This window comes from Epinephelus moara, chromosome 6, assembly GCF_006386435.1.
Source record: "Epinephelus moara isolate mb chromosome 6, YSFRI_EMoa_1.0, whole genome shotgun sequence".
NCBI lineage: Eukaryota > Metazoa > Chordata > Actinopteri > Perciformes > Serranidae > Epinephelus > Epinephelus moara.
Genome location: NC_065511.1, coordinates 31,555,942 through 31,580,129, shown reverse-complemented (window position 1 = coordinate 31,580,129; position 24,188 = coordinate 31,555,942). Strand labels below are relative to the sequence as shown.

The following is a 24,188-nucleotide window of genomic DNA, read 5'->3' as shown; positions in this document are numbered from 1 at the left end:
GAATTCAAACAAATCCGATCCCAGATCTGTGTCTGTGGACACTCGCCGCCGCTGAGTGGTAAACAAAGGGCGCGCAAATCTCCCTTCTCTAGCGCGAGACTGCCGCACAGGCACCTGCTGCAGCGCTCCGATTGGCTGCGTCACACGTCACTCACACTTAGCTCCGCCTCTTGTCAGTTAGCATTGGTTAATGGCGGAGATTCTTGCGCTACCGTCAACACCATTCGTCGCCGCACCCGTTTCATGCCAGCTTTGGGGCGGAAAGTTCTCGTCGTATTCAAGAGGCGGGTTTAAAGCTCGGTTGTAGTTTCTCATTGGAGTTTCTCCTCTTTGAGGCTTGTCTAAAAACCGTCTCCTCGTACCTGGTTGGTGTGCTAACAGGAAGTAGCTGCCCCGGGCTGAAGCCGTCGCCTTGCCCTCACTGCTCTCTGTTTTATTCTCATCGAGAAGTGTGAGTGCGGCTCCACTGAGAGAGCGGTGCAATGATAAAAGCCGCATATGCGGTAGGCTACACACCTATCAGGCAGGAAAATACCCAACAAACAGCCTCACCCCGGTTCTCCTCGCACCACAGCCTTATCCACGACTCAGAGCGGAACCTGAAGGTGAGAGATTTAATTGCCTTTACCCTAATCCAACTCGTAAATAGCCAGTGTAATATCCTGAACGTATCATATTTCAGTGGAGCTGGCTAACCTCGCTAGGTTGGTCTAAATGCGGTGGCATAACGGCTAAAAATGAAACGTTGGTGGGACGAGAGGCGTTTATACTGCTTTGATCTTTATCTTCGAAGAGAGGCTTACATCGAGATGACCTGAGGTCTGGCCAAGGAAAACTGTGTCTACCTAATGGACATATTAGAAGGGATTTCGACCTATATAATTATAAGGCATCGTCCTACAGTGATCTTTGTGTCATTTAATAAGAATACCAGCTGTAATTCTCAGTGGAAAGGGGCTTGGTTATGTGTCAGCCACATGCAGGCGGTTCACACAGTCAATTAGAGGCTGGGGCCCATGTGATTGTTCATGTCTTATGTTCAAGGTGTGGTTGCCTCAGTCAATTTCTGTGCCGGAGCTACAGACCTAAAAAAAAATGCAGGTAATTTATAGGGGTCACGCCGCAGCTGTACTGTACTGTACTGTACTGTACTGTTCTGCTGCAGCAGTGTAATTATCACCACAGCCAGTGGCTTAATAATGTCACCACTCCTCACTGTCCGCTGAAGTGCGCAGATGACACAATATCATCACCGATGAAAAGCTGAAGAAAAAAGGCGTCTCCTGCTCCCCCACCCGTTTAACACACGCACAATCACGCGCAGGCTCCCACACACTAATTACACACACACACACACACACACACACACACACACACACACATAGACACAGATAAAGGCACACACATCACAAGACCTCCCGCAGTGAATGACCTCAGTTCAGACTCTTAAGGTATTGTCTGTGGGCTGCTGCCTAGTGTTGCTATGGAGGAGAGCAGTTTTGGCAACTCCAGCTGCTGCAGGACGAGTTTGCTGGTCAGTCCAGGCTGTACTGCGACAACCTGTGAGGTCTGTGTGTGTGCCTGTAGGAAGACTTTGCTTTAGGGAAATCATTGGCATCGATGGGATCCAGCAGCATCCTATACTGCAGCCATAGTGCTGGCAAGTCTTCTTCTGTCACCACAAAGCAGATGTGGGAATGGGGCTGAGATGCTTAAAGGACAGAGAGTTGGTCATAATACATGGTTTATGATGACAATGACATCTTGGAAGTGTGAACTCAATGGAAATAGTTTTGCCACGAGTGATCGATTAATCATTTAGTTGTCAACTGTTAAATTAATCGCCAACAAATCTGATAATCTATCAGTCGGTTTGAGGGATTTCTTTAAGGAAAAATATTTAAAATATCTCTTATTCCAGCATCTTCAGTGTCAGTAAACTGAATATCTTTGGGTGGTGGGCAAACACGACCATTTTCTAACATTTTTTAGACCAGACTAATCATTGAATTGAGAAAATAATCATCAGAATAATTGACAATGACAATAATCTAGTTGCAGCCCTAGATTTCTGTAAAGCTTGTAGGAAATTCATATTAAAGACTAAATGGCTGGTGTTATCTTTATTTATCTTATTGTTAACAAGATCTATAAAGAGATCAAAACCAACTATGAATTGATGATGACGATGATGAGCCTGATATATAGTTGTTGTCCCAAAACAATTAAAAACGCATCAGTAAGCCACACCGACGCACAAGGCAGCATGTGTCTAACCCACATACCTCCTCATGGTGAGCAAACTACTCACTACAGTATGAAATGAATGTGTGAAAATAGCCCTGAACAAATATTCTATTTATTTCCGTTTCAGTGATGTTTGCTAAAAACTATGTTGCCCTGCTGTTGTAGTAAATCAATAGCCACTAAACCACATTTTTGGGATCAGTTTCTAAAGATAAATGCTTTCAGTGGGAGCAAATGGGCTCGGGGCTGAGTTCCACAGGTGGCGTAGAGAAGTCGTAAAGTAATGACAATAAAAAAATTTAGAGTAACGCCGGCCTTTAAGAAGAGATACACAGCTGTTTAATGCCACTGAGGGATCACATATTTCCCATACTGAGTGGCTGGGTGGTGGCAGCTCTTTTGTCATCGTGTTTACTCCACACCCAGTGTCGTATTGGAGTAACAGGTATGGATAAGGCAGGGTTGAGGACCAAGCTCTGTCATGAACAGACAGAGCGGAAAGAACTGAGTCTGAGGTGCATAGCAGAAATCAAGCCAGATGACATACCTGCGGAGGCATGGAGACGCCTAACAGTTAACACGCCGGCACAATAGCCTACCTGTCTGATCAACGACATCAATCGTGCCTCATGTGGTGTGCTTACTTAAGATGACCTTATGTCAGATCATTATCACGTTTAAAGTTAGGCGTCATGGAGGAATGAGCTGTTACACTTTATTTTACCATCAACACTTTGCTAGCTAACTCCTTATTAGGTCAAACAGCAAATTAATCCATCAGCAATTGTTGCATAATGCAGAGTTCAAGTTGGACTGCTTGCAGGGTTTCATTCCTAAGTGGTATGTCTGTCTTGGCTGCCACATGCAATTCAGGTCAGCAGCTTCCATAGATTCACTTGAACCTATCCGTAACAAATGTATTTCCAGTATGTCAAGATGCTGTAGCACATGAGTCATTGGCTGTAATATAAATAATCCAAGACTGCGGTCTGTCTGTTTTTAAGAGGAAAACGCCAGATTTTGGAATCAATCATCTTTTTTAAATGTAGTTGCTATGTAATTAGTCTGTCAGTTAGACTGTGAGCTGCATGAATATCAATGGCCTTTTGCTAACATACAATATGGCTGCAACTAATAACACAACTGATTTATTTTATCGATTAATTGTTTGGTCTTTTAAAAGTCAGAAAAAAGCAACAAATGCCCAAGAGACCACGTCAGTGTCTTAAAAAATGTTGTCTTTTATTCGACAATGAGTTCAAAACCAAAAAGTCTTACATCTCCTATGTTACTGGGTTGCTAAATGCCGACAGGAGCCATTTTCAGTGAATTATGTGAATTATTTTGGTCCAATTTATATGTATGTGTGTAGATAGACATTTAGAATGGCTGTTGCACATTTTTAAATCTCAGTTATTCATTTATTTTGTTTGCTCTTTGTGGCTTGGTGTCGATCTATGCAGCCGATGTTGACTTGTCCCAGACGTATAACTGATTCACCTGCGAGTCTTTTGAGTTTATGAATGTTGTATGTGCAGGGTAATGCTGCAAATTAATTGCCCTTTTGAGACCTATAAAGTCGTTTGAACTGAACCGGAAAAAAAATCATGCTTGAGAAGCTTGAACCACTGAATCTTTTGCATTTTTCCAGACTTAAATCATTATTGATTGACAAAATAGTTACTATTTCATTTTCTGTTGGTCAACTAGTTGTTTCAGCGCCAACATATCTTGCACTGTACATTTAATGGTCTTTATGGGCCATCCTGGTCTTGGTAGCAACTGGCCCATCTGAAACACTCCTACTAGCCGAGATGGAAAGATAGAGTCACAAGTTCTCCTCCACTGAGAAAACTTCTCTCACGAAATCCCTGCTCAACATTATTTCGCAGTTGTCAGAGCAAATCTAGAAACCTCCTGTTGTAGCGCTATAGTCACTCTGACTGGAGGTTGCCTTTATGTTTCAGAGTAGCACCCACTTCTAGCTACTGTCACCTCATCTTTCACAGGATGCTGGGTCCACTGTGTCTACTAGCTCTCAGCGGGGGGTTCAGTGGAGTTTTATCTCCTCTGAGTGGCCCGTAGTAGAAGGAAGCTTCGTTTTCTTTCAGTTAACAATAGATTCAGTCCATTTCCATCCTCTCTCCTCACTGCTGTCCCACCCTTCTTCGCTCTTCCTCGCCATCCCTCCCCCTCTCACTGTCATGTCAGTTTACTCAGTCGATTGATGTATCTCGCGCTTCCTCCACCCTCCTTCCCTCCACCCACGAGCTCTCTGTCTGTCATTCGTCCTCCCTTCTTCTCCTTCATTTGCTGTCTTTCAATTAGGCCATCCCTGACCCAATCTCAGCTGGATGTGGCCTGCCATGCTACTCGCGTGCGTAGCTACTACTGCTCTTCCTTTTATTTGTGGTGGGTGCACATGGAGGATGCGTGTGTCTTGACACAGAATCACATCAGTGTCACTGTCCGACAGTTCTTCACATCCTCAGTGCTCCACTTTTAAGCGACCCACAAGACAGTAGTCGTGTGAAGAAAAAAAGTTTCCACACACTTTTTATTGTTAATCTTTTTTTTTTCTTTTTTTTTGTCTCCTGTTCTTTCCTCACCCAGTGCCAGTAGAACCATGTCAAAGCCAACAGGGGGCGGCGTCAATGATGTCACCCGCTTTCTGTCATCGGGTGCGGCGCCGGGGTCTCCCACTGCCAACCCGATGTTCTCCGCCGCTAGCCAGGCCGACTGGGCGGCTAAGAGGCTGGTGTGGGTGCCGTCAGAGAAGCATGGCTTCGAGGTAAGGCTGTTGTTGGCTCCAACAAGCACGAACATCTAATTAAAATCATACTGAATATAAAGAAATTAAACAAGTTGAATTTTAGGGCTTGTTTTTTCTGTTTCCCCACTGTCTAAGCATTAATGCTCTTGTAAATAATTAGCTCCAAGTGTGTGCCTTCAAAAGAAGGTGTGTCAAACAGGCGAGGCAAAGCAGCACAGGGTGTGTATGCATCTTTGTATGTAAGTGTTACCATATTTTATGAGGTTTCTATCCCCATTTCCAAAGCTTTCCTTCGTCCTATTAGATTCTTTGATATGCCTTGTGATGCTCTCTAACACATTTAGGCCTAATGGCTATCACAAGGCCCCTGTCATAATAATAATTTGTTCCACTTTCCCTCGGTACTTGTGTAATGCACATTACAAGTTTTCATTGGATGTGACATATGAATTTTGATGTCCTATCTCTGCGTCTCCCTCTCTCTGCTGGACTGGTTTCACAGAGAGCTCTATGAATAGAACAATACTCTCCTTCAGCCTCCTAATGTTAAAGAGGCCGTTGTAGAGACACTGACTTCATTTTACACTCATGATCTGAGAATGGCACTGTAGGACAAACACGCACACACATACCGAATATACACACTCATGCAGAGCAACACACAGAGGGACACGCACCCTCTCTTCCAGTTTCATATTCTGAGCATGTATTATTTCAATCTGTGACTAATATGCACCCACGCACACGCAAACACAAATGGGGACATATTTTGTGTGCCGTGCATGTCAAGTAGCAGAGAGAATAAAGTGTAACGGAGCAGAGTCTTGTGACCTGGTCAGACCCAGAGTTCACCATTTCCTGTTCAGCAAAACACAAGGCGGACAGCATGACAAGAGAGTTTCTCTCTCCTCTGTCACCATCTATTCTTGTCTGCTGTCAAATACAATGACCACTCATACTCTGAAGCTCCCTGTGTCAGAGATTCTGTCAAACATTTTCACACATATTCTCAATGTTTGCTTCATGTTGTATGTAGGCCAGCTGCGTTACTGTAGAGTTAAAGGACTAGATGTGTGGGGTTTTTTTTAATGTTATAGCCCAGTACCTACAAATTGTAGGCTATAAATTGATGTTGATTTTTGATCGCTACGTAACGTTTTTAATTGATGTTATACCTTTTAAGGTGGCTGTTAGCTTCTGCTCTTTTTGGTGCAGAATGAATTAACATTTTCAGAATCTTGAAACTCACTTGAGACTGGTAACACTGCCTCCCGCTTAAATCTATTTTGTTCTTAATCAGTTATTATCATTAAAGGCAATAACTGTAAAGAAAGCTCTGTCTCGCTGGTGCATCAAATTGAGATGCAACATCCAAGATTTAAGACCTCTGTGAGAATCTGAGGCTCCCAAACATAGAGTGGCCATTGGTCCTTTAAAAAGTCTTAAAATGTTTTAAATATACATTCACCAATTAAAGGCCTTAAAAGCATTGTCTTGAATTCAGATTTGATGTTTCTTACATGTATTTTAGTCACGTCACAGCGAGAATTTCCAGTGTTGGCGCTATGGGAAATATCATTTTCTAATGAGGTAGACGCTATTTGACAGGGACACAGACTTTGACACAATACCTGTATGTGCACATGCCCCTCTATGCATTTAGAGGGGGGGGGGGGGGGGGGGGTCTCCGGGTTTTCTGGCTTCCTGCCACAATTCAGAGATATGTATGCAGTCAGGTTAATTGGTGACTCTAAATTGTCTGTAGGTGTGAATGTGAGCGTGAATGGTTGTCTGTCTCTATGTGTCAGCCCTGGCGATCTGCCCAGGGTGTACCCCGCCTCTGTCAGTGTCAGCTGGGATGGGATCCAGCACCCCTGCGACCCCCAACAGGATAAGCAGTTATGGAAAATGAATCACACAAGGAGTTTTTTCTTATCTGCTGTGAGGGTCCAGAGGACAGAGGGATGTCGTATGCTGTAAAGCTCTCAGAGGCAAATTGTTATTTGTGATATTGGGCTTTATAAATACCTTTTACCTTACTGCTCGTTTATTGACATTAGTGTGTTTACTTTTGGTGTGTATTTCCATCACAAGTTTGGTCTTAAATTTCATTTAAAGTGACATTAAAAAGGTCTTAAAAGAGTCCTAAATTGTTAAAGTTATACCCGCAGACAACATCTTCTAAATGCAAGAAATTATTAAATTCTCATTAACCTCATCAAGAGATTAAGTTTTATTTATTGATTATTCTGGGATTGATATAATGACAGGAAAACTCTTAAATGCATTACTTATTAAGAGAAGATAAGTAAACATTGAAAAAACAAATAAGTCAACACACTGGGGGTTGTATGTGTGGACGGCTCTTTGGCACCTGATAATAAAATTTTGACGTCGACATGATGCTCATTGTTGTGTTTTACCTGCCTACAGTAAAGATGTTTAAAGTCTCTTCTAATTGATTCTCACATAAACAGAAACTCTCCCATACTGTCTTTGTTAAATCGCTCTCCTCTTCTACCCCCAGTCGGCCAGTATCCGAGAGGAGCGCGGCGATGAGGTGGAGGTTGAGCTGACAGACAGCCAGAGGAAGGTGACTCTGTCCAGGGAGGAGGTGCAGCGCATGAACCCCCCGCGCTTCAGCAAAGTGGAGGACATGGCCGACCTCACCTGCCTCAACGAAGCCTCGGTGCTGCACAACCTGAGGGAGAGATACTACTCTGGCTTGATCTATGTGAGTGCACAAAACAATGAGCACATGAGAAGGTGAACATGGACACAGATCTCACCCCAATACACATGTTCACCTACATGCATATTCAGTCTTGTTGTGGACATGTATGTGTTGGCTCCTCTGGCATCTCCTGTGTAACTGATATGAGGCGGTTAGAGAGGTGAGGAGTCAGCTTACAAAGTTGTGCATGTGAGTGTACGCTGGCAGTGGGAGGCATCTCCAGTTTCTCCAGAGAGCAAAGGGGAGATATGAGTCAGATACTTAGGAATGGATGTCATAAGCAAATGATAACTGACGTACCCAGAGAGCTTATAGTGAAGTAGAATAATATATAGGTGATTAAATATAGTTGAGCTGCCTATTGATGGGATGAATGATGGGGGATGATGATGAGAGGAACAGAGATAGATTGTTGGAATAGCTTTGAGAGGTGTGTTACAATATGACAAGATGCTGTGCTTTATGCATCATCATGACTTGGAATGCATTATGAGAACAGTAACGTCAGGGTGTGGATGGACACTGTGTAGAGATGTAATCACCTGCTGTATCTACATGAGATAAAATGTTTCTTTATGAATGAATACATTTATAATCCTACAAAAATCTGCACATTCATGGTGCAGGAGTCTGTTTCTACATTTTTAGAGTGGCTAATTACAGACCATTGTTCGCTGTGATCATGTGTGTTTTTAATGTGGTTGGTGTTATGTATGTATGCAGCCTGGAAATGGACGGCTGTTTGTTTGCTTGACTGAAATCAGTTTATTTTACATTTTCCTGAATGTTCAGAGACGTGTTTACCTGTGTCACAATATGTAATTAGGTAGAGTGGTGTTGACCTGCATAATATATTGAATCACGTAATTGACAAAGCTGCATTAGCATTTAAAACCACTTTTGTTTTACTGCTGTACTTTCTGCTGAAACCAGAGTTCAATAAGAATATGCCACTCCTGCAGTTCTCAAACAGGAGAAGTCAAGCCACCCACAATTATTGACAGTCTCCTTGAATCGAGCACAAACCACCTCAGTGACTGAGCGTGTGCAGAGAGTGTTCTGTCAAAAACAGAAGGTCATTAAGCAAAATGATGCCGATTCATTCTGACTGAAATGATATCCTAGTTGTGCATGGACTGCACTGTGAGGATGAATGTAAATGTCTCTGTTCTGTGTGTTTTTTCAGACATATTCAGGGCTGTTCTGTGTGGTGGTGAACCCTTACAAGAACCTGCCCATCTACACAGAGTCCATCGTGGAGATGTACCGGGGCAAAAAACGCCACGAGATGCCCCCACACATTTACGCCATATCAGAGGCTGCCTATCGCAGCATGCTACAAGGTACTCAACACAACTATCTATGACCTCTGACCCCTGTGAATAACTCTGACACTGTAGCTAACCCACACATCTGCTATCAGCTCAGCTGGGCTGGAATGTGGTGCTGAATCCCGTCTGTGATCTTTGATCGCTGAGCCACACACTGTGAGCGCTATTTGAAGGTGTGGTGTATTCTTGACTCGTGGCTGTTATCAAAAGCCCTAAAAGTGAAAACAAATAGGCAAGACGGTATTTTTTGAAACAGAGATTTCCAGGCGTGGCACTCCCTGTAACGAACAGTGATATTGTGTATTTGTTGTGGTGATGATAGTAACCACATATTATACTCATGACAGCGATGTGTCAGACATTTTTTTCAGGCCCTACCTGTCATGTCTAGCTCATGAGAGAGAATTCCCAGCAATCATTTAAAAAGCAGTTAAAGGCCGATTGAGTAATGTCTCCACCTCAGGGTGTCTTCCAGAGATAACACGACGGGACAGCTCTGTGTCTGTATGTGCCACCTCCCACCCCCCCCTCGGGGGAGGTTGTAGGTGTGTTACCACAGTGCTTGAACCTGTAGGACCAGTATGAATTCTTCGAGACTGAACGTGTGGGAATCTTAAATAATACTCTGTGATGTTGGAAACAATGTCCACCCATGGATTTACAGTGTCGTGTGGTTTAGCAGCCTGGAGAGACCAGTTCATCTGGTGACCTGTTTCTCTCCTCAGTGCTAATGAGTGACTGACACACTCAGTATCTGAGCATACTCAGATTTATCTGTACACACATATATCATTATATATTATATGTATCATCATCATCAAAACTTGAGGTGTGAGTCCCTATGGAGGCTTCCAGGGCACGTCATGCCTGGTTAGTGGGGGTGGAGGTTTTGTGTAACATGAGCCAACAACTGGCATTATAACCTCCTCAGTCCTATACAGCACCTTACAGTGTGTTATTAAAAGGAATCATATGTCAACATGCGTAGACTTTCAAATAGCCGTGATCCTTATAGCTACGGGATGTTGACTCTGTGTTCTTGTCAGCCACATATTAAACCACATGTTTAACACTCATGTGCCTATATATCAATCTGTACTGTATGTCACCCACTTTGCCTCATATTATTTTCTCTCTCACAGACAGAGAAGATCAGTCAATCCTCTGCACGTGAGTAGCCCAGTGTGTCTGTCTGTGAATGCTTTGTACTTTGCCGTGAGGAAAGTCTCTGTAGGGGTCACATTGAGACTGTCTGCCTCTGTTGGAGCATGTGTGTGTGTGTGTGTGTGTGCATGTGTGTCTAGTGTGCGTTCATATGTCTTTATCTGTGCATATTTATGCAGTTTAATGTATTCAGCTACTGCTCTTCTAATCTTATCCATCTTATCAGCTCTAATTATACATCTACAGTTCTGCCTTTTACCACTTATTGGCTCTCTTAAAGGAATACTTCACCCCACCAATGAGACCCTTTCAATTACTCGCCACGTTACGTCAAATTAGCGGAAACATTCTTGTTTTTCTTGCATGCTTTCTGGTCAACAAAGATTCTAAAAATGGAGAATGATGAATTGAAGTCATAGGGGTCCACATTTAGCAACAGCAAAACCATATAAAAACATTTGTTTACACAACTCATGCAGTGTAATCCAAGTCTCATTTATCCAGTCGTATGCTCAGTGCTCCCCAAACAGACAGCCTTTTCTGATGGGGAACTGAACTAACAGTGAAACTTATCTATGCTCTATTCAAGCCAGACTCCATTGATAAAATAAGTAATTTTACCTTGCTGAACACAGGAGCTGCTGGTCTTCCACTGCCTTGATCGGTAGTTTGTTAATGTTATTGTGTGACTATGGGGAGTCCAAACTACCCTTTAAAACACCCAAATCACACAATAACACAAACTAACTAACTGCTCGAGGCAAATGCAAACCAGTGGCTCCCGTGCTCAGTGAGGTAAAAATACTGTTTTTGTAAATGGAGTCTGGCTTTGAAGAGCATAGATAAGCATAGATAATAGATTTTTGGTGTTTTTGGGTTCTTCGGTCAACATGGAGGCACATTTTTCTCAGATGCCACAAAGTTTGTAATATCCTCCTGAGATCTGAACTTTTGTTTGGTATGGATTTTAAGTTCTTCTAGCTATTTGACATCAGTAGGGCCCAATGAGTATAAGAAACTAAACATTGTCAGCGATAATTATGTCCCAACATCCCCAAATGAGATGACAATAAAGTCCCATTGTCTTCAAACAGTTCTTCCTGATTAACCTAGCTTGTTATTGTTGCTAAAATTGGTCAAATCTGTTGCAACATCAAACTGCAAACATTATTAATCATAAATAAGCAAGTTTCAACCATAAAATTTTATCAGGTTTTGTCCAGTTTTGTGTAAGGATCAGCTGCAGACTGACTTTGCAGAGATGGCTGCCATCTTGTTTTTACATGGGTTAGTGTGTTGTGCTCTTACTGCTACTAGATGGCACAAAAAAAGTGTCCACAAATGAGGACAACAGGTCTAAGTTAAGCAGAATGAAGTATAAGGTCAAGTAAACCCAAAAGTTTGTGATATACAAATGTTCATATGAGGGGTGAAGTATTCCTTTAACCATATTGCATATATGTGAGATTGATTTCAATGCAAATTTTCAGTCCAAGTTAAAAAATCAGGACAGAAAAATCCCATCTTAGCAAAAAGCCAGGCCTGTGATGTGAATGCATCCTCCTGTCTTGTTTGTAGCTGTTTGTCTACTTACCTGCTTGCTCGAGGGCCTGCCATCCGTCTCCCTGTCATCATGTCTTCCTGCCAGACTCTTCCTGTCATTGTCAAGGATCCCACTTTAGGTTCATCTTGAATCGGTGTATTTGGGACAAGGCGTCTGCTTCTTTTAGATCTTTTACAGCTGCTATTTTTACTCCATTCTCCTTCTTTCTTCTCCAAAAGCAACAACACTGACACAGCCTGTATCCTCCGCACCTGCTTTCTGTTTAGACCTGTGGCTTTGAATGCACTGCATGGTCTCTTTATTTATTGGTGTGATGAATGAGTGTTTGGTCAATTGTTCCTGTGTGTTCTCTCTCTTTAAAATGCTTCTGTGTACCATTCATAATTCAGACCACATGTGTTTAAGATGAACTGTTTTGTAAAGGGGATGGTATTTCATGTGTACATGTCTGTTCCTTACCCGAGTTTGTGTGTGTGTTCCAGAGGCGAGTCTGGAGCTGGCAAAACAGAGAACACTAAGAAAGTCATCCAGTATTTGGCTCACGTTGCCTCCTCTCACAAAGGTGGCACTCTGGGTAGGAACAAGGAACCTGTACAGGTACGTTGCAGCAGAGACATCACAGATGTTAGATAAAAGAAGAGCAGCTTGAAAAACAAGGACAGGAACAACAGGAAAGATGGAGAAGGTGTAGAGGGGGTGATGGAGCATTGAGGGAAACAGATTAAAGATAAGGAAAAGAAATATGTAGAAGGATGAGGCTGTAGGAAGCTAACATTAAATCACCTATTCATAAAACAGTGTTTTTAAAAGTGTCTCATACTTGACTGCATGCTAAATAGCTGTATGTCAATCGTTTTTTATACAGTTTATATTGGTCATGCTGTTCCTCTCTGTCTCTGCAGTTCATCTTTGTTTTTGATGTGTTGCCAAGACTTTTTTTTTTAACCAAAATGCCTGGAATCTGGGCAGAAAGCTGTGAAATGTTACTAACCGCTGTTTATATAAAGAAATAGTTTTGAGGAATAAGGTTATTCACCTTCTATCTGAGAGTTAAGCACGAGTGGTAACAGTCGTCTCATCTGTGTGGTACATTAAGCTCAGATCTGGAATCAGGAAGCGATTCTCCTAGCTTAGCATACAGCAGAGGAAAACGAGAAGCCTGTCTCTGTAAATAAGTTAATAAGAAAGAAATATTTGCCAACGCCCATAAAGCTCACTAATTAACACATTGTGTCTTGTTTGTTTAAAGTCTGGGTTTGTCACACAACAGAAAAATGTGTCACCAGCGATTAAAAAATACATGCTCATTGATTGATTAATCTAACTTAATCGCATACATCAATGTTTAAAATATTTTAAATTCAGTTCAAATGAATTTTGGTGGATGTGTCGTAGTAAAGCTGCAGGATTTTTGACACAATTGTCCCTCTGTCCTCTACCACCCAAACTGGTCTGCAGTCCATAGTTCGTCGGTCATAGGTAGACTTACCCAATTTGCATCTGAATGCCTGGTCGTGTGTGGCTGGACCAGACTGGGTGCTAGCGTTAGCATCAGCGGCTGTGCTAGCTCAGACTTCTGGGTTCACTGCTAAGTGCTTTGTGTTGAGGTGATATTTCAGGCTTGAAGTTCTACGATGGTATGAAAATTCCTTACTGCAGGAATTGCAGAGAACGGTGCTCCTATCAATGGTTCAGTCTGGCATTTTTTAAATGTAAATGTTTCATTCACGGGGCCAAGCATCTCATCTGCCTCCATCATGTGACAAAGCCATAATGAGGCCTTCAATGACGTACCAGGTCAAAGGGCACCATGGAACGCGATTAGTCAGCGTTAATTTCTTTAACACGTTATTATTTCTGTGATTAATTAAAGCTACTCTTACCTTTCTTGCATTTCCCACAGCACTTAGAAAACATTTGAGCATATTTACAGTAGAAGCCTTGTCAGTAAACTATGAGGGCAAAAAACAAACAAACAAAAAAATCGCCCATTAATCGTAATCGAGGTAAAATGTTCAATTAATCATGATATTGATTTAAGGTCAACAAAAACGTAAGAATGACAGTTTAGAGTTCAGTGGGCAGTTTCGTACTATAACTATTTCTTAGTGACTTCTCTTTTCGTCACAGTGAGGATGTATTGTGTTGATTAATGTTTCCCTGCTTCTAGTCTCTATGCTAAGCTCAGCTAACAGCAGCCTGTCTCCAATGCTGTACTTAACACACCGACAAGAGTGTGGTATCAATCATCTCCTCTAACTCTCAGAAAGAAAGTGAATAAGCATATTTCCCCAAAATGATGAACTATTCCTTTAACCTGCTATGACTCACCTTTATTGCAGTTTAAAGTTGCTGCTCTCTTCAACCTGTTTCACATCACTTTTCTCTTCATGTATTCATTTATTCATACTAACTGATGTTTATGATTGTAAGACATCACAGGTTTTGCTGTCGGTAGTAATTTTATCTAACCTCACCATGGAGTGTGTTTTCTCTGTCAGTCAGTCCTCTTCTTCTACATTTTCTCAGATACTTTCCTTACCTTCCTTCCTTCCTGCACCTCTTCCCTTCATTCTCTTCTTTCTGCATCGTCCCTCTGTCTTTCCTGCATGTTCAGATGGACGGCTCTCGGTCCTTAACAAGAGGCAGTACTTTGGGGAACAGGGTGAGTTGACTTTATCCTGCTGTCCCGTCCTGTCCTGTGCTTTTGTCCCGTCCTATTTCCTGCTTAATGAACTCCACAAAGATTCTGACTAACCAGCACAGTAACCTTAAACCTTTAACTGTCAGCACTGATGTGGTTCCTCATAACAGTCAGGCCTTGTACAGTATGTTTAATTTTGCTCGTTTGTATTTCATTATTTGTTGTTGTTGTAGTTGTTATTGTTGTCTTATTTGTCTTTTTTTCGTTTGTTTGTTTATCCCATCCTCATTTCCATATTCTCTTCCCCCCTATAACTTCATTTTTTCCCGACAATTTGCAGAGTATGCAATATGTGAGTATCAAAGTATTTAGATAACTTTGGGTTTAATCACTGGGGGTTTGGTTGGTTTAAACTTTCCATGCACAATTTTTACCAGAGCTGATATGATTCTCTTCATACATAAAGAGAATCATGTCTTCTTATACTTGTATCTGAATGAAACCTGGTGGCTTTTTCTATTCTTCTGATTACACCCGGTGGGCTGATGGTTTGCTTCCCATTCCCAGTGACTTTTACACACCACAGCTTTTACATACCTGTAGAGTAGAAACTGTACAATAAGCGTGTCAGTTGAATGAGTGCAGATTCAGGTGTAAAAGTGGGTGTGACTGTGTTGTTGCAGTCGTCTATGTGAGTATGTAGCAAGTGTACACACACGGGTATGTGGTTTTGTTAATGTGTGCAGTGCACACTATAAAAGTGTTGACCTCCTGCTCTGTGTGTGTCTCTGTATCTGCCCTTGGTGTTGGCTGGCTGGCATTCCTCGACAGTTTTAACAGTGTAACCACCTCCTGTAGCCGCAGTAACTCCCCATCACTGGCTGCCGCTGCTGCTGCTGATTCTGCATCAACAGCTGCTGCACTGGCAATGCGACAGCATTAAGTAATGCATTGCAGCTAGCTAGAATCAGCCAATATGTAGCTTGTTAGCATCTACAGCTGCAGCTTCCCTCTGCCCTCATTTCTCTACAACAGTGGTTCTCAACTGACTCTTGTTAGTTAGTTTCTAGAGATCGCCTTTTAATAATGCAGGAGATTAAATTTTAATGAATTAAATGTGAAACATGATTGATGCCCTTATTATTGATCGCTAAACTAATGAGGGCCCATTACTCTTACTGACGTTGAGAACCATTTGTTCCTGGGTTTGGGGATGGTGTGTGTTTGCAGATGCTATTTTGGACCCTAAAATGCACCATTTTGTGTCACTGCTCTTCAACAATGAGTCATGCTTTTTTGTTTTACATAACAGATCAGTAGTTGCTCTTAAGAGAGCAGCAGTAGATGGTGTATTTTAGTAGATAGGCCCCATGGAACAAGTCTTTTGTTGAGGCTGTTGTCTTTGTTGTGCTGTGAATCTGATGTGACGTCTCCTGTGTGTCTCAGGGCGAGCTGGAGAGACAGCTGCTGCAGGCCAACCCCATACTGGAGGCCTTCGGCAACGCAAAGACTGTCAAGAACGATAACTCCTCCAGATTTGTAAGAGCAGACAAGATGCATCATACAAACAGACAGTGTTTATAAACCTCCTGAATCTATCTCTGTATCATTAACTTGATAATTTACTGTTGAAATGATGCATTAAACCACTTGTTCTTCTTCTTCAGGGTAAATTCATCCGCATTAATTTTGATGTGGCGGGGTACATTGTTGGTGCCAACATCGAGACCTGTATCCTTTTACATGTCCTCAGAGTCTGATTTTAAAAGATAAATCACTGAAAGCAAACTAGGACTAAAGTATAATAAAACTATTTTCAGCTGTAACTATCCATGACTTTATAAATTCAGACCTCCTTGAAAAGTCCCGGGCCACCCGTCAGGCCAAAGATGAGAGGACGTTCCACATCTTTTACCAGTTGTTGTGTGGAACATCAGAGGAGACGAAAGGTGAGCCAGAACATACTGTATGTTATTTTGGTGAAAATGTATCTATGTCCTGTAGTAATACATGTGTTTTTTTACTTAAATCTATCTTTCTGTCGCACCTTTTTTTCCCCCTCCCCAGAGGAGCTGCTCTTAGGAAGTGCTGATGAGTACCGCTTCCTGAGTGGAGGCTCCATCCCTGTTCCTGGTCAGAGCGATTCAGAGAACTTCACCCAGACCATGGACTCCATGGCTATAATGGGCTTCACCCCAGAGGAGTCGATATGTAAGAGAGGAGATTATGGAGAAAGTAGTTTACTGTGTGCATATTTGATCCCCGCTATAAATCACCTGCCCTCTCCCTGTCTCACCTCTCCTCAGCCATGCTTAAGGTTATCTCCGCTGTGCTCCAGTTTGGGAACATTTCCTTCATGAAGGAGAAGAACCAGGACCAGGCCTCGATGCCTGATAACACAGCTGCTCAGAAACTGTGCCATCTGCTGGGCATCAACGTGCTCGAGTTCACTCGGGCCATCCTCACTCCCAGAATCAAAGTGGGTCGGGAGTATGTGCAGAAGGCCCAGACGAAAGAACAGGTAAGATTTATGTGCATAGACGTCGTGTTCATACAGATAAGGAGACATTTGTTCCTGTGGAGTGTATCTAAGTGTGTCCTCCTTCCTCCAGGCTGACTTTGCTGTGGAGGCCCTAGCAAAGGCCACGTATGAGCGTCTGTTCAGATGGCTGGTCCACAGGATCAACAGAGCTCTGGACCGCAGGCAGAGACAGGGAGCCTCCTTCATCGGCATCCTGGACATCGCTGGATTTGAAATCTTCCAGGTTTGTTCATGTGATGATCTTCTGTTTGTTTGTATCATGTAGTTTAACAGAAGGGATGATGGTGTGACTTTGCCTTAGGCTGCAGTCACACTCAATCAGGTGTTGCAATGATTAGTTGCAGGGTTGAGCAGTGGTTTGGGAGTGTCACTTCAGTGGCATATTTGTCGGGGCTAAAAGCTGTTTTCCTTTGCTTTTTACCCTTTTGAAGATTTGATAAACTAAGCATGAGTTTCGGACAAGCGTAATAAAATACGCACGTCGTGGTTGTGTGTTACCATCAGTGCAATGTCCTCACACACATTAAGCATACAACCGTGTGCATGTTTTTCCACAGTTTACATAACATGAATAATTGAGTCTTTGTTTGCTTTCCTAAATCCTTCCTCTGCAGCTCAACTCCTTTGAGCAGCTGTGTATCAACTTCACCAACGAGAAGCTGCAGCAGCTCTTCAACCACACCATGTTCATCTTGGAGCAGGAGGAGTACCAGCGGGAGGGCATCGAGTGGAACTTCATTGACTTTGGACTTGACTTACAGCCCTGCATTGACCTCATCGAGAGACCAGTACATATACACAATAACTGTTTTTATTTTAATAGCGGAGTATACATTATTACCTGTTCAATAGATGCTGATAGTCCACATTTACTTACAATACAAAGAGTGTGCTATGTTTGGTGAATGCAGGAAGTAGCATGCTAAAATTCAGGTTGCTGTTTAACCTGGGGCCTATAGAACCAGTTCACCACACTCAGCCACGCCCACAGATGAAGGAGTGAAAGTGAATAAAAGAATATAAATAGAAGCACAAACATGCAGACACACACTCTCCTTTGATTCTTTGTCATCTTTAATTATAAAGTCCACATTTCCCTCACAATAAATGTTGTTTCTCCGTGTCTCTGTCAGGCCCACCCACCTGGTGTCCTGGCCCTGCTGGATGAAGAGTGCTGGTTCCCGCGGGCGACAGACCGCTCATTTGTGGAGAAGCTGTCTGCTGAGCAAGGCAGCCATCCAAAATTCTTCAAACCAAAGCAGCCACGCGGGGAAGCTGACTTCGCCATCATTCACTACGCTGGCAAGGTATCCCATCATTTGTTTGGCATCTTTCTGTGTCTGCCATATTTCACATTCAAAGGAACCATCTGAAAAATGTCACCTGCCCTGTCATGTTTCTCAGGTGGACTACAAGGCAGATGATTGGCTAGTGAAGAACATGGACCCTCTGAACGACAACGTAGCGTCTCTTCTCCACCAGTCGTCTGATCATTTTGTCTCTGAGCTGTGGAAGGAGGGTGAGACTGATTCACTCTAGTTTATTCTCCACCATGTGCAGTAAACCTTTAATTTGTGCATTTAAAGGGATATTTTGGATTCTTGGAAGCGGGGTTGTGTGAAGTACTTATCCATAGTCAGTGTGTTACCTACAGTATACGGCAATCAGCACGCCCCTAGTTTGGAGAAGCAGACAGGAGCGAGCTAAGCGCTGTACTGCTGTGGACAGGGGCAACAGTAAAAGGTATATTAGCCACCTAAAAAAAATCCAAAATCATGTATACACGTATGCTGTATTTTTACTGCTTTGCCTTGCCGTCAGCTAGCCCTTTTGAAAGGGAACTGGGGACGTTATCTATGCTCTTATCAAGGCCACCAAACTCCAAATCAAAAACAGCAATTTTACCCTGCAGAGCACAGGAGTGCCTGGTCTACCACTGCCTTAATCGGTTATTTATTTTGTGTTATCGTGTGACTTTGGGGTTTGAAAGGGTTAGCTCAGATTCAACAAAGTCACACAATAACACAAAGAAACTAACTGATCAAGTTAGATCAAGATTCCTAAATAATACAGAGGGCTTTTTTCTGGGTTCCTGCCACCCCCCCGGACCCCTCCCCAGCTTGTAACACTTTACCTGCTCTCTGGAGGAAATGGGCGAGTTATTTGACATCACATGAACCCCGAAACACGCTGTATGGTTATCATGTCAAAACTACAAAAGCTCCTTGGTGCCCACTCAACTACCACTTCACTACTGAGAGGAGTGTATGTGGAGAGAAAGAACATGAAATCAGCAGGAGGAGAGCTAGGTATCGTTACCTCTGAGCGGCAGGTGGCTGCAACAAATGTAAAATGTAGTTTTTGGTGAGAAATATGAATAAATTCAGCTGTTTGAAGGACAAATTTGTTGGGGGTGACTCGCCTAGGGCACCAAATGTGCTGGGGCTGGCACTGCTCTGATAGCAAAGTACATCAGTGAAAATATTCTAAATATAGCGTACACTTAAACTGATATTGATTTTCTTTTTTGTGAGTTAATTTGTTTTGTTGCTGGCCCAGTACACAAACAGGGAGCATGCCGACTGCCATCCCCTGTATATAATACACTGACTATGGATAAATACCTCATACAACCTTATTTCAAGAAATCCGAACCGTCCCTTAAACACGCCAGCATGTAAAAATGGATTTAACATATGAGTGCTTTTAACTGAAAAACAACAAATTAATACACTTTGTTTTTTCACAAGCTTGTCAATTATGAATAATGAAGCTTTCGGGTGCAAATTGTACTAACTTTACTGTATTTCTCCCTCTTCTCTTTCTCTATCATGCAACTATTCTATCTATCTACTGTCTCTCACTTTCTGCTCATCTCTCTGTTTTCCCCCCTCCTTGTTCTATCCTGTGTTCACTTGCTCTTGTCTTTTTATCCTTCCCTCTCCACTAATTCCGTGCTCTCTTGGGCTCCATCTGTCCTTCCCCCATTTCTTTCTCCCTCTTCCTTCCGTTCCTTCCTTCCTCCTGCATCAGATATTCAAACTCTTCCTCGTGTGTACTTCTTTGACTCCTATGCCACATTACAGGCTAATGGCTCCGACAGTAGGTTTCCTCCTCCTCGGCGTGTCACACTCACATTCCTCACTTCCCACCTCTGCTTACATCGCTCCTTTGTTTTCTGTCCGCCCAGTTTTTGAGTGTAGTGTGCCTTTTTAGTTTATATTTGTGCCGGAGTGTCATGAGCTGCTACATGTCGTTATTATTTTCTCATTGTCACTGTGTTGTCTGCCCATTGGTTCTCTCTTCGCTCTTTCACCAAGTTTTTGCTTTTAGTGACAGTGCTGTGATTGTGTGATGTAGCTTTTTCCACTTAGAAAGAATTAATCCACCTGGTTGTGTAGAAATTTGACAGTTTCAAAGTAGCAGCATGCTCTCAAATAGTCACGACAACCACATTCAGGATCACATAAGGGTTATGCTGCACAATACTGCCACAAACTGCTGCCATGGGAGTGGTTTTATAAAAACCAACCAGGCAGAAATGTGATCCTGAATGAGCTCTAGAGATGCAACATATGACTTACAGTACTAACATTTACACAGCTCAAATAACAACCTCAATATTGGTCTAACAGTATTAATAACAACATATTTGGCTGATTGTGGAATTGGCAATGTCATGAGTTCATCACCCAACTGTCACTTCAGGAACAGAATAAATCATCATGGTCTTAAATGACAGACCGACCTGCAGGCACGCCTGTCAGGACACGTTCAAAACTAACAGGTTACACTAGAGAACTTGTAATGAACCTACACTCTACTAACACTCTGTATGTGCATGTCAGTGGCCAATATACTGTTGGTATTTGCTTGAAACCATTGCATCTCTAATGAACTCCATGTTCTACCATCTGATATCATCTGTCCAGAGACTTGATAACAGATGTGTAAGCAGGTGTGAAATCATAACGCCATGGCATTAGTGTGGCGCTCACACAGACATCGCCACGCCAGTTTAAATCTGGCAAACACTCATTTCACACCACTAAACTGATAATTGCTGCTGAAACTGAGGCTCTGTGTTTTCATCCAGTGGACAGGATCGTGGGTCTGGACCAGGTGTCGTCAGGAGAGAACAGTGGGCCGGTCACATTCGGAGCGGCCGGTTTGAAGACAAAGAAGGGAATGTTCCGGACTGTTGGTCAGCTGTACAAGGAGTCGCTCACAAAGCTGATGGCCACGCTGAGGAACACCAACCCCAACTTCCTCCGCTGCATCATCCCCAACCACGAGAAGAGGGTAAGAGATGGTGGCTGGATGAGGGGGAAAGAGATCGACATGTGGACACAGTTTTAAATCAACACAGACACGAAAGCTGAAGGAAGAGAAAGGGAGAAATGTCTGAATTAAGTGTTCCATTCTTTTCACTCTTTACTTTCTCGTCTGTTTGTCATCAGGCTGGTAAGCTGGCTCCCCACCTGGTTTTGGACCAGCTTAGGTGTAATGGAGTCCTGGAGGGAATCCGTATTTGCAGACAAGGTTTCCCAAATCGTATCCCATTCCAGGAGTTCAGACAGAGGTGTGTGTGATTTTGTATTGAATGCCTCCACGCCAGCAATGGCCGTGGTATTGATATTGTGTTTTCTGGTTGTCCGTCCATTCATCCCACTCTCATGAACGCGGTATTTCAAATTTCGTCAAGTTTACTGTGACCTTGCTTATCTCTCTTTTCATGAACACAATATCTCAAGAACACCCTTAGGGATCTTTTTCAAATTTGACACAAATGTCCGCATTAAGTCAAGGATGAACGTGTTAGGATTTCGCAGTCAGAGGTCAAGCTCACTGACTTTGTCCATCTCAATTTGTGAATATGATATCTCAAGAACACCTTGAGGGAATTTCCTCAAATTTGGCACAAACCTCCACTTGGTCTCATGGATGAAGTGATTAGATTTTGGTGGTCAAAAGTCAAAGGTCAAGTTCACTGTGACCTTGCTTACATCTCATTTCATGAACACAATATCTCAAGAACACCTTGCAGTAATTTTTCCAAACTTGGTACAAACATTCACTTGAACTCAGTGATGAACTGATTAGATTTTGTAACTCAAAGGTCAAGGTGACTGTGACCTTGCATCTGTCTCATTCTTGTGAACGTGATATCTCAAGAACAGCCTGAAGGATTTTTTTCAGATTTGGCACAAATGTCCACTTTGATTCAAGGATGAACACATTCGAATTTGGTGATCAAAGGTAAAAGTTTAAGCTCACTGCGACTTTGTCCGTTGCATTCTCATGAACGCAGTATCTCAAGAACACCTTGAGGGAATTTCCTCAAATTTGGCACAAACTGACTAGATGTTAGTGGTCAAAGGTCAAAGGTCAAGGTCACTGTTACCTTATATCTGTCTCAGTTTGTGAACATGGTATCTCAAGAACACCTTGAGGGAATTTCCTCAAATCTGTCACAGACGTCCACTTGGTCTCATGAATGAACTGATTAGAGTTTGGTGGTCAAAGGTCACTGTGGCCTTACAAAACATGTTTTTGACCATAACTCAGAAACTCATACTCCAATTCTGTCTGATAGGATAAAATGATGAAGCGATGACATTTTATATCCAAAAGGTCAAAGGTCAGCTTCACTGTGAAACAAAAACACTTTTTTCAGCATCATAACTCAGGAACAGAAAGGTAGACATTTGGTCAGATGCTGACTTTGTGTGACACTAACCTTGGGTGTCCACCTTGAAACTGTGCTGATTGTATAGATCTTCTGTGCTGCCGGGTTGATGTATCCATTATTTCACAGACATGGATGTAAACTGTAACTGCAACTTGATGGCTCTGCGAAGGCAAGCGCTCTTTCTGCCTTCTGTTAATAACCCTTTTTACACATCCTCAGTCTTGTGTTTTCTGCTTCAACACACATAGTCAAAACCACATTTGTCTTTCAGATATGAGATCCTGACTCCCAATGCTATTCCACGCACCTTCATGGATGGCAAACAGGCCTCAGAACTCATGGTGAGTGATTTTTGTTTCCTGCAACTATAAGAATTCAACACACTGTAAATTGATTCAAATGGGTTAAATCTCCAAACACTGGTTCCTCGTTCAGATCAGAGCTTTGGAACTGGATCACAACCTGTTCAGGGTGGGTCAGAGTAAAGTCTTCTTCAGAGCTGGAGTCCTGGCTCACCTGGAGGAAGAAAGAGACCTGAAGATCACTGACACCATTATACGCTTCCAGAGCGCCGCCAGAGGCTACCTCGCACGCAAGTAAGAGTATTTACAAAAAACATTATCAGAGGGAGAGAGTTATGACGGATACTGAATTGTTGTTGGTGATTTTCAGATATTTGCTTCACATAAATTGCTTTATCAGTCAGTCATTTTCTTACCAGTAAAACTAGAGTGATAGAAGGAGACAAATACCGATGGGGTTTCTCTGTAAGCAGCGCTGGCTTGCAGCTGTTTAGGACACAGTTTTGTATTTCACTCTTAAAGACACATTAATATTTAATCTTCTGTCAGCCCCTATCAGTGACTCAGGAATTCCAACTGCATTGACAGGTATTTGGCCTGTAAACGTCATAAATAATAAAGTCATATTTTTACATTGGAGGCTAACTACCTAATTAGAGGTAGGTTTATTGATATAGCACATTTCATGCACAAAGGCAGTTCAAAGTGAATAGTGCAGTAAAACATTAAAATGCAAATTAAAACTAGGTGTCTAAATGTCCCTATGTCTTTAAGTGACCCCAGTGATGGTTTTCACTGATAAAACTTGTCAGTCATTTGCTTTATTGCTTTACAACAAGATATCTTGTGATACCAGTCACTCAGTGTTAGTGCTGCTGCATCACTGCGCATTGTAAATGTTAGGAGGAAGGTGTAGTGGAGGTCAGAAAGGGAGTCGAGCCAAATCTCAGCACCTGTCAGAGAAATCATTAACTTGATGAATGACCCTGTCAAATGCCTACAGATGTTATTTTCTGCAACAGTCAAACAGAAAACAAAGAGTAAAAATTTGACTTAAGGCTCAGAGTTTTGAGTTGTTATTTGTTGTTGGAAGAAACGAGCTAATAAATGAACTCTGAGCACTGAGCAATGAGCACTGCCGCAGCCACAATACAAAGCTGGAAGAGTGCAGATAAAACCAGAGCAAATATACAAA

At 42.5% G+C, this 24,188-nt stretch overlaps 1 protein-coding gene across 8 annotated transcripts in view; it reads left to right on the top strand.

The window, feature by feature from the left end:
* The first annotated feature begins 384 nt into the window (after positions 1-384).
* myh14 (myosin, heavy chain 14, non-muscle) overlaps positions 385-24,188 on the top strand; it is a 43,721-nt gene continuing 19,917 nt past the window's right edge. For 4 of the 8 annotated variants that reach the window (XR_007570182.1, XM_050047821.1, XM_050047820.1 and 1 more), the window contains exons 1-21: positions 385-605; positions 4,861-5,038; positions 7,548-7,754; positions 8,941-9,097; positions 10,228-10,255; positions 12,296-12,410; positions 14,431-14,478; positions 15,904-15,996; positions 16,125-16,188; positions 16,308-16,406; positions 16,525-16,668; positions 16,764-16,978; positions 17,070-17,222; positions 17,614-17,787; positions 18,133-18,306; positions 18,404-18,518; positions 20,033-20,101; positions 21,096-21,301; positions 21,460-21,581; positions 22,963-23,032; positions 23,127-23,287. Coding sequence is in view for 7 of the 8 variants with exons in the window: in XM_050047821.1 (XP_049903778.1) it covers positions 4,874-5,038; positions 7,548-7,754; positions 8,941-9,097; positions 10,228-10,255; positions 12,296-12,410; positions 14,431-14,478; positions 15,904-15,996; positions 16,125-16,188; positions 16,308-16,406; positions 16,525-16,668; positions 16,764-16,978; positions 17,070-17,222; positions 17,614-17,787; positions 18,133-18,306; positions 18,404-18,518; positions 20,033-20,101; positions 21,096-21,301; positions 21,460-21,581; positions 22,963-23,032; positions 23,127-23,287 (2,579 nt within the window). In the remaining variant the exon portion in view is untranslated. Of the gene's footprint in view, positions 606-4,860; positions 5,039-7,547; positions 7,755-8,940; positions 9,098-10,227; positions 10,256-12,295; positions 12,411-14,430; positions 14,479-14,797; positions 14,810-15,903; positions 15,997-16,124; positions 16,189-16,307; positions 16,407-16,524; positions 16,669-16,763; positions 16,979-17,069; positions 17,223-17,613; positions 17,788-18,132; positions 18,307-18,403; positions 18,519-20,032; positions 20,102-21,095; positions 21,302-21,459; positions 21,582-22,962; positions 23,033-23,126; positions 23,288-24,188 lie in introns of all 8 variants that reach the window. The other 4 variants (XM_050047824.1, XM_050047825.1, XM_050047826.1 and 1 more) reach the window with 4 other exon arrangements.